The sequence below is a fragment of the Saccostrea echinata genome, unplaced genomic scaffold (assembly GCF_033153115.1).
Source record: "Saccostrea echinata isolate AGI-Se365-2 ecotype Australia unplaced genomic scaffold, CSIRO_AGI_Sech_v1 ptg000022l, whole genome shotgun sequence".
Classification (NCBI taxonomy): domain Eukaryota; kingdom Metazoa; phylum Mollusca; class Bivalvia; order Ostreida; family Ostreidae; genus Saccostrea; species Saccostrea echinata.
The window spans coordinates 5512225-5531168 of NW_026889771.1; the positions used below are offsets into that span (position 1 = coordinate 5512225).

Sequence of the window (18944 nt, forward strand, 5' to 3'; positions counted from 1 at the left end):
AATTGTTTTAGGAGGTTTAAAACAAGAGACCCATGGGCCACATTGCTCACCTGAGTAACTTTGGCCCTGCTGTTCTTCACCAGATTTCCCCCCTTGGAATACCTATTGTGGCCCCTCCCTGGGGGTCATGATTGAACAATTAAGAATCTACACTACGTCAGAAAGCTTCCAGATACATGTAAGTTTCAGCTTTTCTGGCCCAGTGGTTCTTGAGAAGATATTTAAAGGTTTTTTTCTTTATATTTCAAAGTAAAACTTGGATTCCCTATTGTGGCCTCACCCTATTGTGGCTCCATCCTTCTCCCGGGGGTTTTGATTTTAACAATTTAGAATCTACACTTCCCCAGGATGCTTCCATATAAGTTTCTGCTTTTCTGGCCCAGTGGTTCTTGAGAAGAAGATTTTTAAATGAACCTACCATATATGTTCTTTTCTTGATTACAATATCTCCCCTTGTAAAGGGGATTGACCATTCATTTTGACAATTTAAACTCCCCTTCACCCAAGGATGCTTTGTACCAACTTTGGTTAAAATTGGCCCAGTGATTCTTCATCAGAAGTTAAAAATGTGAAAAGTTTACAGACGGATGGACAAATGGACGGACAATGGGTGATCAGAAAAGCTCACTTCAGCTTTCAGCTCAGGTTAGCTACAAACCCTAATAACTTCTGTTTGTTTGTTTGCTTTACATCCACTGGGATGCCACCAATTGTAGGAGGGATACTGCAGATTTAGACCTGTACTGATTAAAAGTGAGTGATCTTTTTCATACAAGCATCTGTTGCAAGATGGGACCTCCATTTATACTGTGTCATTCAAAGGACCACAGTTGGATGGGAACCCACAATATAAGGATCAACTCCACAACTCTAGAATACTCTGCAACTCTGAAATATACCGCAACTCTAGAATGAAGCAAGACCTTTGCTCCTACCACTGTGCCAAAAAGGGCAACCTAGCATTTTACGAGTTAACAACCTGGAAGTTAATAAATTTAGCATCCATACATCCACAAAATTCTTTCTAATACCAGAGTCTGAATTTTTTTTTTGAAGAATATATACATTCAGTTTCAGAAAGAAGGATGATCAAGAGGCTATGCATGATGCAACAGCAAGAATGGTCAACAGTTTCAAAATATGTCCTAGGATCTACTCTTGTGATAATCTATATATGTTAAATTATAGTTCTATGAGGGCTACAACTGTGGAACTTTTATATTTGGTATCTCTACAAGGTTGTATCCCACATTCCATTGTTTTATTATATGTGTATGGGAAAAAAACTACATAAAAAAAATAAGAACAAAAATCATACTCATTACCAATTTTATTTTTATAATGCTAGTTATAATATATACCTGTGATTTTATTTGGATCACATTTGTGGTCATTTACTTGGTATAAAGTTGGACAAATTCATGAGATATATCATCATGAATGATATGAAGCATTAAAACATGCAGTAAAAAATCTTGAATTATTAAATCAGAGAAAATTCAGTACATCTCAAACTCTATCTGATTCATGTAAATAAAGCAGTCTCCCTTTTGTATGAAATTATGTAAGTTAATGTAAATGCAATTTTAAAAAGCAAAACAATTCAAAAGCACATATCAAGTACACATATGGGTATATGTACCTTACATCACAAATCAGTATGGATTATTCATTACTAAATTCAGAAAATTTATGTGTTGAATATAAATAAATAAAAATAAATAAACAATATGTATATACTTCATATCTTTTGCAAGCTGTTAAATATGGTTTTATTGGATCAGAAAATAAAATTCTTAAAAAAGAAAAAAACAAAAACAAATATTTGAACACTATCCTGGCAATAAACAGGATGTATAAACAATCACTCAAGGGACCAGCTATAAATAATTTAAATCATGCATTCCCCTCAGTGCCTCCACCCCTTAAAGCTCCTGGCAATGTTTTGTTTAAATATAGCACTACATTGTTGCCAGGAATATGGTTTTCTAACAATGGTTTGTTAAGATTTACTACATGGAATTCAGACTCCTGCATGAAAATAATTAGTTATTAACAGGTTTTTTTTATGACAACTGGATTCCTTTTAAGAACAGCGTTACTACAAAGGGCCGTACAGTTTTTTTGTTTTGTTTTTTTTTGTTCCAGACCATAAATTTTGCTCATAATGATATCAAAATCAGTAAAAACTGTTAATTCAGTGCTGCTTCTGCTGGCATAATGTGCTATTTATTCAGTGTAAATACAAGAACCAGTGTTTCCTGAAAAGAATTCTCTAGGAAAATGTGAAATTAGCAATTCCATATTTAAAGATGTACCCTTCTTGCTAGTTTAGCACAATACATGTACATTGTACTAGGCATGTATTCTGTAATAAAATGTCCTGTAGATGAATGCATGAAAACAGAGTTAATGAATTTTTATGTTTTCTTTCACAAAGAAGAATCATGTTTAGCAAATACAAATGTACACTGATATCTGCAGCATAAATTGAGCTTGTTCTTGCCAAATTTTCATTTTAAAAAATACCATTCAAAATTTTTAATTGTATTTAATTTTTTTAGATAGAGCCATTGTTCTGTTTTCTTTTTATATATTGGTTATACAAATCACTTCTGAGAATATAGTGTTACTTAGAAACTTTCTTTATCAAATTTTTTCAATGTGAATGGGAATAACAAGTCTGCATACACCAAGAAATAAATTGGACAGGTTTTGCATTTGTAAACATATAGTCTGTAAAATACTGAAAAAATTGTCTTTCAATAAAGACACTTCACAAATCAGTTTAACAAAGTGTAGGGGCTGGGGGTTGGGTAATGATTAAACATGTGTAAGGAAATATAAACTTAGAAAATGCACATTGCTTGTATGTATATGTAACTGCATCAAAAAATCAAGGGAGATAATATAATCATTTCACAACCATAAGTACAACCAAAATTTCTTATTTCACAATAAATCAGTGTTTGAAATAACCCTGCACTGTCCTATCCATGTGAACAAATTTGTTTGTATTGATGCTCAACTGGACGTGTATAAATCTCTGCCTACCATAAAATCACATACCCCATTATATTCATAGAAAGTTTGAAGGTTTGAGGAGGAAATTTGGGCTTATGGGGATTTGATTTTGTGGTTGAAGAAATGCTGAGTTGCTATAACTTTAAGAAATCGTGGTAGACAAGATTTCATGGATCTCTTCATATCACAAAAACAATGAAAATTAACCCCCACAAAAATTACTGACTTCACAGTATGAAAATTTTAATTAATTTGACCAATCATACCATAGGCAAAGTTTAACAATCCAAGGGGGACTGAACTCTTAAATCTTTATAATGGGGATCAAAGTTATGGTGACTAAGTCCAAGTCACAAAATGATTGTTTGTGTTAACATATGTTACACAACTTCTCAGGGTTGCCTGTAGGGGACAATGAAGCAAAAAAAAAAAACAAAAACAAAAAACAAAATATATGACAAGACAAAAGCAAAAAAAAAAATTAATATGGTTTTGCATTTATAATAAAAATAATTTTTTAAATGGCATACCCGTTCTTGGGCTAGTAGGTCTTTGGCAGGGCAGGGCTAGCAGCCAGCCCTGCATGTCTAGCTAATTTTACAGTCATTTTCAAACACTGAATAAATACCATTCTTAGAAAAATGTTTCGTCAATATTTTTCACATTACATGTATTTCAACATACAGCTGTCATTAACTAACATAAGTAACCCCTATTAACAAGTGAGAAAAAAATGCATTGACCTATACTGGATCTGTATAACTCTTGTTCACACAAGACATTGATCCTTAAAACACACACATAATCATGATATCACATGATGATCATGTGACAGACATGATAACAAAAGTATTTGTTCATAGTAGCCTAATAAACAAGACTGCCTGCAATATACATTGCAAAATAATTGAAGAATGTAAACTATGTGTTGGACTCTCATTCCAGATGTTTTTATCCCAATTATGTTATCATTACATTCATCAAAATACATAAATCATGTACCGATAAACATATAAATATTCTTGAATCAGTGCAATCCTCATGAATTTTTATTAGCTAAAAATTCCTAATGAAAAAAATATTATTTACATTGTAGAAGAAATCCAAATTACATCAGCAGCAGCTTGTTCACCTGACATGGGATCACTTGTTGGATTAGGTTTATACTTTCACACACGAAGATGCTATATCAAGGCGAAATGCACACTTTATACAGATACACAAACTTCTAGTTGATGGGTGCTACAAAATAACACACTTGGCAACCTGAAGAACCGATTTTTTACCTCGAGTCCTTCGTTTGCTCGGCTCTAGTCTAATAGTATCTGGATCATCATTTGCACGATTTTTGTGTTTCTTTTTTAGGAGTTTGCCATTAGCTTTGTCTTTAGTTTTCTCAGTTGTGTCTTTCACATGATTGTTAGTTTCAGTGTCTAACAAACCTACAGGGAAGTGTATAATTTCCAATAAATATCAAGTACCACATAAGGTATAATAAAAAGTAAACTGTAAACGATTGGCTGTAAACGATTAGCTGTAAATGACTGGCTGTAAACTAACCTTTACCTATAGAGATCTTTGGTTTATCATCCAGCTCCTCTTCTACCTCACAATTGATTTGCATCAAGTATTTCTCTGTGAGGTACCGAAACACTGAAAATACATATAGGTTTCTTAATGAGGTATAACAGCCAGTATAAGCAGTGAAAATGCAAACTACAATGAGTTTTACAAAATTGTGGGGGTTTGTTTGCTTCTTTCGTTCGTTTTTGTTTTGTCTTTAGAAATATTCAACATAGGATCAAACATCAAAGAATTTCAAAATATTTCTTGCTTGAACAATTTCTTTGAAACAGAGTTCCTAAGAAGTAGGATTTATGGTACATCAATTAAGATGCATACTTTATAACCAATTTTTGGATAATCAGAAATAAATTATGAAGAAAAGAATGACTTGAAATGATTCAACATTTTTACAAAAGCATACATTTAAAGAATGACAAAAAGAAGCAATACCATTCAGACAGTCTAAATATTGATATACCTTCATCCACATTGAGATTGTCTTTAACGGATGTCCTGTAAAATCGAAGGCGGAGTCTGTGGGCAAGAGCCTCTGCTTCTTCCCTGTTGATAAAAATATTCGAAATCACATTACATATGTATACATCATACTCATAATTCTACATATTACATATGTATACATCATATTTATAATTCTTACAGAACCCTCTGTTAAATATTTTCCCCCCGTCTTCTTTCTAATTTTTTATAATTTTGTCACAATCATTAGCAGATATTATAATACATCAAAGCATTACAAAGAAAACATTGCTTTTGGTGGTCTGTAATGACCATGGTACTGTGACTTGAATTTAGTTACTTATAGTTAGATATAACTTACGATTCCACCACAGCATCATCGATCAGATCTATTTTGTTCTGGACTATTACCATTCCTATCTCCCCAACTTCATCTTCAACCTGAAAAAGAAAGAGCACAATTTATTTTTCAAGTCTGATGGTAAAAGTCAAGCATCTGGAGTTATCAAAAAATGGGGAACTCAGCAAAGAATTGTTTCTTATTATAAAGTGAATAAAAAAAAAAAAAAATCATGTAAAATCTTCCCTACTCCTATTTATTTCAATGGGAAAATTTGTATACCTACTGTACCTTAACCATTAGGATTCTGAGGGCAAATTCAGATAAATTTCATTATAAAGAGATGCTTGCATTTTAAAGTTGGCTATGTGTTGGCATGTTCTTGAAAAAATGGAGAAAATTTTAGATGATTTTATATGCAAATCTCTAGACCCATGTTATCTGGCCTGGGGCTTTAATATTATTTATAACATAAATTAAGTAAAGGTCTTTGAAAAATATCAGCTCAGGTGAGCTAAAAAAGTTTGTTCTCTAAGAAGGCCTTATGAGCTTCTAATGAGACCTGAAACATCTTACTTTTTACAAAATTTTAAAAACATTTTACTTTTCTTCTTTATGATTGTGTTTTTCTCATAGAATACTTAAAGTGATAAATTAATCCAAGCATCCTGAATATAACCTATAGGCAGCCAATATTGTTCCTCCATTGAAAATATGTACAGGTATATGTACATGTATTTACTTCAAAATCATTTGCAATCTGAAAGATTATTACTTGTACTAGGAAAAATGAATATAATTAAAATTCTTGGAAAAAAAGGGATAGGGGAATACAATGTGTTGTAGTTCAAAGGATCTATCTTTAATAATTCCTAATGTTCCATTAAATTTACAAGTAAATCCTACAAGCAATATTCTTGGTGTATGTATATAATCATAAAAAATACATCAACAGTCTTGCTGCATTGCATTAAACTTCCAATCCTGCACGTTAAAGCACCATGTATAATTCTCGATTTGAAGTTGACTAACCTATGAACTGTTTTGCATGGCTAGAAGATAAACAGAAGAATTAAAAACAGATACCTTCTTCTTCCATGATTCAATGGCTTCAAATGAATCTCTGTCAACGGTGGAGAATGCTAGCACACAGGCCTGAGCACCTATAAGACAGTTAAATGCTTATTTCACATCATCTATCATGTATGAAAAACATTCATATTTAACATGGGATATTTTTTTTTACTTCACAATCAATATACAAAAATCTATGATGCATTATCCAATTAATGCTGCCATTAAATATGAATAATACATGAACTTTATTCCATAAATATCTCAATTTCCTGTATCTTCACTCTACAGCACTTTGTATATCTTCCTGTATTTTATAAATTTACAATAACTGAACCATTTCTAAAAGGCATAATATAATTCACAGAGCGAAATTTCAATACACTAAATTCATTTTCTTTACAATATATGTATAACAGGATACCATTGTTTCTGTTAAAATGTATGTAATGTCTCTGTTTATGTACATGGTAGATATGACTGCAGCTTTTTCTACAAAAACTGCCAGTAAATGAACGTTCCACTTTCGCGAGACCCGCATGCAACAATATTCTGCACACTTCCTAGTTTTCTTTTGTTTTACTGGAATGTAAATATTAGAAATCCTGGACAAACCTTCACTCCACGCCATTCATTTTCATGAGTAAAGATAAAATAAGACCTGTTTGCAAAGTTTCTGCCCAAATTTGGAATTTTAATTTACAGATTAACATTCTTTTAAATCTTTATCTTGACTTCACCTAACCATTCTTTATTAATGTTCCCTCAAGATGATTTTGAGTTTCACAGTTTTAAGCTCTAGACATCAAAGATCAATATCAAAATGATTTTTTTACCGTTATAAGGCAGTCTGGTCCTTGGTATATTAAACAGAGACAACACGTATTGTCTCCTGTGTGTTAAAGAATGGCAGATAAGATAAACCAAGTGTTTTGTTTAAACATCTGAATTCTGAATGTGAGATTACCTCTAGCAGTCTTACGGATCATTTCTATCTACAATATTGATACTGTATCAAAACAGATATGATCAGATTGTCAGATTTGATATTTTGAGACTTATGTAACCAATAACATTTACTGATCTGATATTTAAAATCGTACATAGCCAATCATACTTGACCATACAAATCTTCCTGAAATACTAGTTTCAAAGTTTCAGACAAAGAATATACATCATATTTATAACCATTCTACTTTAAACTTAATTTGTGAAACATGTATTATTCTAAGAGATTTAACACTCTTCCAATTTCACCAAAACTCTCACTCTTATTGCCGGGAGTGTATGTATTTTCATTGTGATTTAAAAGGCACTGTAAGTAATTATTCTGAGGACATTGTGGCACTTTCTGGCTTCTCATTGTACTTCACAAACAGAAAACAGGAGTACTGAGAATATTCTTAATTATTCTTGCTGAATACTTGAAGGGGCACTTTCTAATCAACAAGAACACTCTATGTCAATATGAAGCCATTTTCACGTCATAAACAGAGAATTCAATTAATACCAAATACTACACGTCTAGGACCTGAAAAGGGACCCTCTGTTTGCTTCTTGTCTTTAATGTGTTTATGGAATGACAAGACATTTTACAATCCACACTTTGTATGTACTATTAGGGTTCCAAGGTATTACAAATGTGTCAATGGGCCTTTCTAGCTGTCATTTATTTGTAAGTTACCTCAAAGCACTTCATATTTCTTCAATAAAAAAAAATGTTTAGTGTGTAAAGGTTACAAAAACTGCTAGGGTGTTATTGTGTGGTTGAAAAATTAATAGTCCAAAATATACAATATCATCAGGAATCTATGATACAGTGCTTAAAGGAGAGCAGTTGATTAGGAATCGGGGTAACAGACTCTTAATATATGGTAAAGAATTAAGGCTAATAAATAGTCTGAAGCATAAAAGTTCATCATATGTACATGTATGTGAAAATGATTCTAAGATATATAAGAATGTGAGGTACCCAGTATAATGATTTATGAGAAACCTGAGGCCTGTTCAACAGAGCAAACGTTCACGAGCGCTCGCCAAAATTCCTTATCTTTCCAACAGAAATGTTCGCGAGCGCTCGCGAACGTTTGCTCTGTTGAACAGGCCTCTGAAATATTATGGGTAAGATTTGACTTAAAATTGAAGTATTCTGGAAGAAGAAAACAGTTAAACAGAAACAGGAATTATAGCTAAAGAAGACCATGACACATAGTTGCTGAAGAAGAGCCTGACATAATTTATTGACTGATTGAAGGAAAATGGTTGAAGCACCAAAAGAGGATGCCCCAAACATATCATTGCTATAAGAAGCAGCATAAGATGCGATACTGTAAAACACTTGTATTATATATCTGACTGTATTGTAAGACAACTTTTTTCACAAAACCACTACAATAATTGTCACTGCAATTGACGTGAACTTTGAGGTATAAAACATTCTCATAAAATTGCAATTTACAGTAGCTGAGGATTAGCCGGTGGAATGAAAAGCTGGAGAGAGACAGCCAGATATATTATTGCTTTATAGGAGAAGCTGCATGGAGATAGAATTATGATTGAAGAGAAGTCTATGCTGTAATTGCTGTAATGGATATTAAGAGACCCTGATGTGTCTGAGGACTGAGTCTGAGTGATAAATATAAGATATGAAGAGGAACAGCTAAGAAATCTGACTTAATGATTGTTAAAGAGACTATGGTATGTTAGATGCAGGGTCAGAGACATGACAGTTGACATAAATCTGGGCAATAATGGCTAATGAGAAATTAGCTGAAATAACACTTATGTATAAGTAACACTGACGCAAACTGCTATTCTGCAGGATTCTTACAAAATTTATCAGCAGCATTTTGGGAAATTCAACTTAATATACCGTTACGTAATTTGTCAGCAATGAATTATAGAATGTACATTGAACTGGGCTATGTATTCACCTCTGTAGTAAGCTTTGGTAATAGCATCAAATTCTTCTTGTCCTGCAGTATCCCACAGCATAAGGCGGACTTCCTCTCCATTCACTCTGAGAATAAAAGGCATACATATATATATTTCAATATTTCTAATAAAATGTAAAGTGCTCAAATTGCTTTGTGTGTTCATACACCATTATATAACTCAAAAAATGAAATAACTAATGTATTTGATAATGGAATGCTCTGCAAAATTGAAAGAGTGAAGAAAAAAGAAAATGCAAATAATAAGCCAGGTGTTTTTAATGCAGAGTTTGAAAAATTAAACAAAAAAAGGTTTCAAGAATATTTTCAACATGAATACATCATGTATTGAAAAAATCTTCCCATAATCTCAGCTACCCAAAATTTCAATTTCCTTTTTCAAAAACAGACTTCAAAACCCCGGGAATTGGTCTTGCATAATAGTTTCAAAGGTGAAAAATATCATTAACACAATGATAGAGCTCAATAATAAGGTCTTCAATCATTTTACAATTTGAAGCTTATTACACATTCACAATCATGTTTTGAGCAAATAAAAATGAGAAATAGAATGCATATCTATGATGCATTATCATGTGGTAATGCACTGAGGGGGTGAAAAATTGGGAGGAGTCAGTCTAACTTTCATTAACAGTTTGACCCATCCATCAACTTCATCTACAAAATGAAAAAGTTTGAAATGAAGTTTAGAGAAATGATCACATTACCATAATTACCGAGATGATAATTTATCAGACTGTATGATACTACGTTGTTTACAGTGAGTTTAAAGAGGTTCAACACAAAACTGTACTTAATAAGCAAGCTAGACTATAATGAAAATGATTTCCTTAAATCTCGTACTTGATGGTATTTAAGAGAGGAAGATTTAAAACAAACACTGTTTATAGAATATTGCAATTGAAGCCAATTCATCTTTGAATTATCCTCTCATCTGTCAGACTTAACCAACTGCTATTACATCAAATTTTAAAGTAGGTGCTTAATAAACATTACATTTGTCCTTGATAACAAAGCCAATGACCTTGACCTAAGAAATCAGACCTTTTTCAATGAGATTAGACTTTTGGTCTACATAAGATTATATCAATGATTTCAAACATATATTTGATTTTTTTTTTCTTTTTAAAGCAAATTTCAAGTTTTTGCAAATCATAAAAAGTTAAAGTTCCTTCCTTACTCTATTTGCCTCTCTAGGAAGTCCACACCAATTGTCTTCTTGTAGTCCTTGGTGAAGATCCCTTTGCAGTACCTTTGGATCATGCTGGACTTTCCCACCGCCCCATTGCCCACCACCACTACTTTAATGGCCGTCTCGATTTCTTCTTCTCTCATTATTTTTGCATTGTTCACAATAAATTAAAAAGTAATCACTGCATAATTTCCAATTAAAAACACATTAACTTGGTTTACATTGCACTTCGGGTTTTAAGAGGGTATTTTTTTTTCACGTCACATAATTTTCCTCCTTATGTCTCATCGAGGGCCATTATGCACCAAGAATCCACTGGTGTAATGTTTGCTCTGTGGAGAAGAATTCTTGAAGGATCTGTTCATTAGCTTTCATATCCACATGGTCCTGTAAGCATAAAATGCAAACCTGATGGATTTAAAGATTAATTCACAATGGTGGGGCATATAGGAAGTTGTAAATAGCATCAAAAGCATTATAACAAAGCCATCTGGTTCAATCAAGCACCTTTAAAACTTCTAAACCCGGCATGTTTTTCTTTCATTGTTTACCAGGAACGGTAGGCGATAAATCATTCTTATTAAAAATCAAACAATCGTAATACAAGGATCAAACACTTAATTCAATTCAATCATGACTCTCTTACAATTGAAAGCTGCAAAAACAACCCCAGAAAAAAATGAAGTTATAAGATTATGATACATATGGCAAAGTTCTTAATGCATTTATTGCATGCTGAAAAATCCTTCAAAATTTTGAGAAAAACTGCATACTTTCTCATGGTCATAAACAAACATTACCTTTGTCAATTGTTTAAACTCTCCAAGTATTTCAATCATTTCTTTATAATGACAAGGTCTATTGACGCTATAAGCATTTTGAATCTTTTTTTGTGATAAAAACATACAAGCAGTGGCCTGTTAGAAAAAATTTCAATAAAAGGAATATTAAAACCACTATAATAGAATCCCAAGAAGCATCAATAGGATTAGAATTACCTAATTATATACAAGCTTACTCCCACCAAACAACACTTAGGTCAAGACAATAGGGTGTTCATATTACTTAATGACATAGGTATCAAATTAAAGAAAAAATTCAGTCCTCAGAAGTCTTATTCATGGCAGGGAACCCCTGACAAATTCACATGGACCTCAATTTGTAATTACAAAGGAATATGAATTGCACTAATGCATTTTTACAAATTAAATATAAATGCTTTCACTCTAATCAAACAATTTTTGATATACTATTACAAATAGGGACCCTCCCTTTTAAAAAAAAGTCCACTTACCAAACAGAATTTGACGACTTTAAATCCGCATTTCCCTTTAATCCTCTTAATGAATTAATCTCGATTAATTATGCAATGTGAAAGAAATCTAATAATCAATTGGAAGAAAAATCCTTTGATTTCTGATTGAGGAGTAAATAATAAAGTCATTCCATGTAAATCATTTACATTACTTTTCTCTCCTGAAAATCATACAAGCTCAAATCTGTGAAATCATGCATAACAAAAATAGCAATATACACAGGAACAGACATAAATGGGGCCATAAAATAACCAAGCCCTATCATGGTCGTAAAGACCACTGTCTGAAGTCAGATTTACGACTCTCAGGCTGTCCATCTTACAATCGGTTAGCTAAACAAAAACACTTATGTCTGGCACCTCGTAAATTACTGTTTAATGTTCTATGAATTTGATAATGGATTCACATTACTCTATATCAAAGAACAAGTGTACCACAAAAATTCCATATATATAGCTATAAATCAGGGCAAAAATATATTAAACTTTACCATGCAACAGTTAAAATTATATATTAAATGTTGAAAAAAAAATTAAAATATTAAAGTTTTGTTTCATCAAATAAATAGGGTTTTCTTGGTTTTATATTTGCTGATCTTAAACAGAATATTTTCAAGAACTTTTGGTAATTCTATACACACTTAAAAACCGATTTTTATGAATTTTTTTTTCTTTTTTTAAATTTTCCTTTACAAATTCTAATTCCTTAAGAAAGAAACAAATGAAATCCTTCTGACATACTTGATGAGTTGACAAAAACTGGTAATGTTTTAATCACCAAACATCACAAATTTACGGTCACACAAACACTCAGTAGATTAGGATCAGCTCTTTGTCCTTTTCCTCCTTGCACAACCAAGAAATGTGGATTCCAATGGCAATAATACAACCCTTTTAAAGAATGGAAAATGAATAAACTGGCTTTACAAGGTTTAACAAACCAGATACCAGGCATGATCTCATGCCATCCATCATCTACAAAGTTCATATTGATCTGCTGCCAATTAAATGAAGTTTTAGCACAACAAACTAACATCAATGAACTTTTCAAAATCTTTAAACTTCTACCTTAATTTACACACTACCTATATATCTCTAAATAACATGTAATGTTTATGAAGTTCAACATTACAAACCCTTTGAAGTTTATTTTGTTTTATCATTCTGAATTATGGTATTGAATATTACATGTATTATATGACACAAACTAAGTAATGAAATATATAATTTGACAACCAAATTCTCTGCATGATCAAACATACTAAATTTAAATGGAATTCTGCAGTTTATCTAAACCTAATGTGACATTAGTCACTTGCATCAGGGATTAAAAAAACTTCATTCCCTTCAAGTACCTCACAAGCACCTCTGGTATTTCAGACAGTTTAAGCTTTACAAAGATGATTTTAGTGGTTGAAAGTACATTGTACTTATGTGCATCTATAGAACATTTAAAGAGAAATTGAGAATGGATTGTAACACAAGTTCAAAGAGTGATGAAGAAGTTCTTATTTTTAATACATGGACTTAATAAAATTAATAACATGTCTGAACAGCAGATAGTCTGGAATTTAACAATTCAAAATATTCCACATTAATTTCAAGGCTTTAGACAACATTATTATTTTAACATTGTAAATATCTGATTAAATGACATTGCCTTAAAAGATACAACAGGCAATGTGATGTATTGTGAACTTATATGGTCATAAAGTTAATTAAAAACTACCCAAACAATCCTTCAGTCTCCAGAGAAAAGGACTGAGAGAAGGGACCACACTTCATTAACCCTGTACCCTGTGTGTCTCCATTGTTTACAGACATACCCGGGAGATGTATCTACATTACATAGTCAAAGTAAGTAACTTGTCAACAATCTCCACAGGCCACAAAAGTAAAATGAACTCAGTCCCTGATAAACAATGATAAAACTGCCTCAATACCCCCAATAATACACTTATCTTGTTTACTTTTCATGTGAATTGACACAGAAAATTTAATTACTAACAATTACTCTCACATTCCATTAATTTGTCTTTCCATGGTCCTTATCCATTTTCAGGATTGTAATATAGCCTGTCCAACTGTGTGTATTCTTGATCAATTTAGTCCCCTCCACATATCAAATCCAAGATAAATTGGTACCATATATATTTCACCAAGAATCACCCATGTGACTTTCAGATCTAGTCCAGAATAGTTTTGGGAAGTGCAGTTTTCAATTATTTATCAATTTGATGGGAAATCAATGAATTATGCATTTAAATGTCCCAAAAAGGGTGCCAAAAATGTACTTTCTATAAATGTTAATTAAAGGAACTTTTAATGAAATTTCCAATATGTATTAAATTACATATTTTGCTCCATAGACTATTTTTCCAATTCATACAAAAGCATATATATGTAATGAGGTTTGGAGGACGTCAGTTAAATTTGAGTTCCTGTATCAAGTTTCCATGATCTAATCCATAATTAATATTGTTGACAGTCTTTCTATACTGAAAGCACAAAAGACTCTCATCAGAACAGTCATTCCATTCCTATGTCAATTTTGATAGCAATTAGTCTTTTTTAAAAATTAAATATCTTGATTGTATATCATGTAAAAAAAAAACGGGGAAAGCATTTCAACCAAATCACAGGTCAGTGAACCATGTCTTTCGATATTGATCAGTTCAAAGTTACTGTAGTTTCTGTCAATTAACAAACAGGTGAACACAAAAAATATAATTATTGGTGCATATGTTCCTGGCCTGTTAGGACCTTAAATCTATTGTGTTAAATGCATTAATTGTGACTGTCATGTTTTCTGACTCATATCATTTATTGCCTCCTATGATGTATATGTAATTTTAATATCTCATTCTTGAGGGAAAAAATATTAGTCTTACAGAGTGTGAGTAAAATAGAAAAAAATCATTATCATACAAAATACAGTATTACAGATTTAATGACTGATACCACAAAAGATTCAAGCATCCTGAAGATTAATGAAAATTAGAATTCTTCCAAAAAATGGTAATATACCATCAGAGTAACTAGATAACCAAAGACTAAAGTGAATTTTGGAAAGAGCAATTGCTTTTCAGTTCTCAGAAAAGTATCTGCACTACTTTTCAACTTGAAATAAATCTACCATTCAGAAATGACAGTCCTTCCACTATGCATCTGTATAATACACATCTAAAACAACCATCAACCATGAAGAAGGCAATTTCATTTTTAATAGACAAAAATGCAGCCAATTCAATGAAAACAAAAGTTGGCTGCTGATGCCATTCTTAATGTATTTCTTTTTCCAACAAAGATAGTGTTAAATCTAAAGCAAACTAGCATGGCGCGGCGCCATGCCCTTTTTTCTCGGCGCCATGCCCTTTTTTCCAGCGCCATGCCCTTTTTTCCTTGCAAAAATAAGTAAATATGCCTAGCAGAGGCAAGATGGACTAGTGGCTTTGTTTATTCAGTGTATGCTGATTAGCCCCTTTGTTTATTTAATGCACGCAAAGGTGTGAATTCAGGACAGGAAATCACTTCTCGCTTGAACGCACACAGCCACCTGGCCAGGTAACATGCCTCAGGCTGTTAGGGTATATAAGAGATAACACGAGAAAATATCATTTGATTGCATTGATTATGCAAGAATTAGCCCAATGTCACAGATAGATTAATTTGTAAATTAAAATGTTACACATTTTAAATCAGGATCGTTTTTTTTTTAAATTGAAAGTAGAAAAAACAGAGTTGATGAAGAAATGTGAAAAATAAAACTGCTGATGAATTAAGACAACTTACAATGTACAGTACCAAAAAAACTGAATATTATATGTGTGAAATGGGCTAGGAAACAACAAAGTATGAAGTTAGTTTCTTTCAACATGTTCAATGATTCTGTGTTCTAACTTTTTGAGTTGACACCCAGAGGCTCAATGTTTCTAAGCCAGAAAAAAAAAGTTTTAACCAATTTATATATTATTTCAAGTTTAATTTTTTGGTATGATCAGTTTTCACTTGATTTTGTTGGTAGATTATTTTCAAAATAAAGAGAATGCCCTCTACATTTATTATCCAAGTAGCCCCCCCCCCCTTTTGCAATTTTGTTCTGTTATTTACCTCATATACAAATAACAATATTAAAGTTAAGGAAAAAAATTCATACCCCAAACTAAAATAATTTTTGAGCAAGTGACAAAAAGATTTACACCTATTACTTTTTAAGCATAACCTTGATAACCATACTAATTTCTTGATTAAATAATTTGAATTTAAATTTTGGCAATAATTGCCCTCTCAGTGTGAATTAAATGAATTAAGCTGACAGATTTATAAATTTTTCTTTTAGATACTTGTATAACTAAAGATTTCAGTATTAAAATAATAATTTAAGTACATAAACATGATAAAGGAAATATTTATAATTTCAAAGAAGTTAAAAAAGTGCCCTCATGAAAATTTGTCGCGGCATAAAGTGCCCTTTTGATAATTGGATTACCATGCCCTTTTTAGGGTCTGGATTTAACACTAAAAGACTTACTAAAATTTCCATACTGAAAATGCTGAATACAAAGGCATCACTACAAATAGCTATTACACAGTCCTATAAACCCATTATCATGAACATGATTGATGTTAAAATAATGACAGAAAAAATCAATAAAAAACAATGACATATAGAAAAAAGTATTCTTCTGTTAGTAAAAAAAAATGTACCTTAATTATTTTCTGATTTTCAATGATTTTTTCTGATTAACATTGGGTAGCAATACTTAGTGACACAGCTGACAGCATTTTTTCCCCCTAGGGGGTGGGGATGGGTAATACTACCTTATATTTATGGTTAAAATTAAAGCTGAACTTTGACAGGATTTTCAATGTGATTAAATTTCAAACAAATTTCTAGATGAAGATCAATATAACGTCATATTCTTTTGTCTGAATTGCTGTAAATTCAGGAAAAACATAATGGCATTATATTTAAAAGCCCGTTTTAAAAGGGGGATCAGACAGAACGTTAGGCTGAAAACGTGCATTGTACATGTTAACTACGCCCAAAGCTTTAGAGGGTATTTTTCAATCTTTCAAATTACTATGACAATTATTATATAGATCTACGTATATATTTGGTAACGTAAAAATAAGTTGAACACGGGTAGCATTTGGTTTTCGATGCGTCATGTGTACGCCATACAATACCTTCCAGTGAAATATCCTTGGTGTTAATATATATGAACAAAATTGTTTAGTTCCAAGAAAATTATGAAACAGTTAATTATTCCAGATAATATTTTGAAATCAAGTGGAGACTGGAGGATTACCTTCTGAAACGCTGTTCCCACCGAAGCTATTTACTGCGGAACTATAAGCACTGATAACAAGGTGTGGGTAAAAGTAGAACCCTTTGTTCCGAATATACACAGTCATTCGATGAAAGAAAACGATTTTGATGAACAAATTATCCGATTTTATAATATTGTTTGAATTTCTTATCTAATGATATGAGGCACATTGGCCACGCGGCCCCGCTGAGTCACAAGATTTCTGAAAAGGGGTGGGGTTTGGGAGGGGGTTGCTCATTAATGCTTGAATTTAAAAAAGGGGGGTCTGTTTCCCGAAGAAGAAAAAAAAACTACAGATTGACAAATCTTGAAATCTTTCTAAAGACAGGAGTGAAATAAAAAGTCAAGGTTAAAAAAAGGGAGTCAAAATTGATCCAATTTATGGCGAAAAAAGTAATTTTGTGAAAGAAGGGATGCAGATCGATCATAAAAAACACTGGCTTTGTAAAAAGAAAGCTTTAATTTAGGATAGATATCTTCGCTAGCCAATTTGGGTTTCATTTGTGACCCCCCATCGCTCCTAAAAATGGGGAGCGGTGTGGATCACAAATCCTTGGCAGGCGAAGATGTAGGATCGGTACATGTATGTTGGAGAAAAGGTTATAACAAATCACGAGTCTTATATATCAGGGATCACTTATCCTCGAAAAATTTAGACAACGCAGTATCTAAAAATCTTTTATTCAAAAATAGTGAAAATATGGGTTTTGACCCCCCTCCTTCCCACCTGTTCTGCCGTGCCAAATAACCCTAGTTCCTCACATGACTTTCCGTCACATTTTATAATTAGATCCTTGCGTATTGGTATAATTAAGAATACTAACACATGAAATTGACATATCAGAGTTCGAGGTAATATTTTTTTCAATGACAAGAGATCTAAAGGCCTAGAAATTCTCGACCGACAAATTACAGAATATGCTTATATCTAATCCCGTAAAAATTATGCGTTTCCAGTGACCCTTTTCACGAGAAATCTTACGACTAAGACAAAATTTTTTCCCTTCTGCAAAAAGCTGCAGTAGGACCTAAAATAAGTCTTATATTTTTATCACATCAGATTACATTGAAAAAATATTTAAGAAAAAAATCAATATACATGTATGTATTAAACAAAAAATTACAGAGTAGTCAAATTTTTATATCTTAGTCGTAAGAAGTTTTGTGAAAAGGGCCACTGTTCAACAACTAACCAAGACTAGTAATAATATACAATGAAAGCCACTGAATCAAAATATAAGGCAGTCATGACCAACTTCTGGTTCAACAAACATTTATACCATGCATCAATTGACAATACTTAAAATAACTTTTTTTTTAGTTTGAAAATCTCGTCTTTTTTAAAAGCAGAATACGTATATTTAAACACAAAATGATGTATGGCTGTAAAATTCCAAAAGTAGGTCACCGTGACCTACTTAATAGTATGTCACACAAATGAGGCCCCTCAACTAAAACATTCTTTTTTAAATATATGCCTCGTTATTCCCAGAAAATGCAAAACACGTTAATTTTAACAATGGACTATCTATAAAATTCCAAAAGTATATGTCACTTTGATCTACTTTTAAATCGTCGGTCCAAAATGTGAAAACTTTAATTTCGGGTCATCATAATTATCTTGAAGTAACCATGGACATGATGGATGGGGCCCGGCATGCCTTTTACT

The 18944-nt window shown here is 32.1% G+C and overlaps 2 protein-coding genes across 5 annotated transcripts in view; both read right to left on the minus strand.

The window, feature by feature from the left end:
* The window catches only part of LOC133190280 (translation initiation factor eIF-2B subunit beta-like), a 234850-nt gene that overhangs the window by 152811 nt on the left and 63095 nt on the right, over positions 1-18944 (minus strand). The window lies entirely within an intron of this gene.
* Positions 1313-17285, minus strand: LOC133190273 (ras-related protein Rab-23-like). 4 transcript variants are annotated; one of them, XM_061325789.1, is made up of 8 exons: positions 17255-17285; positions 10616-11014; positions 9415-9500; positions 6494-6570; positions 5429-5508; positions 5069-5151; positions 4585-4677; positions 1313-4466 (listed from the first exon to the last, which is right to left on the minus strand). In XM_061325789.1, exons 2-8 carry the CDS (start codon positions 10768-10770, stop codon positions 4267-4269), a joined length of 774 nt encoding a protein of 257 aa, XP_061181773.1. In that variant the 5' UTR covers positions 10771-11014; positions 17255-17285; the 3' UTR covers positions 1313-4266. The 4 variants fall into 4 exon arrangements, with proteins under 4 accessions (XP_061181773.1, XP_061181776.1, XP_061181772.1 ...); XM_061325792.1 differs by lacking the exon at positions 17255-17285 and adding an exon at positions 12684-12848 and having other exon boundaries at positions 4591-4677; XM_061325788.1 differs by lacking the exon at positions 17255-17285 and adding an exon at positions 12684-12848.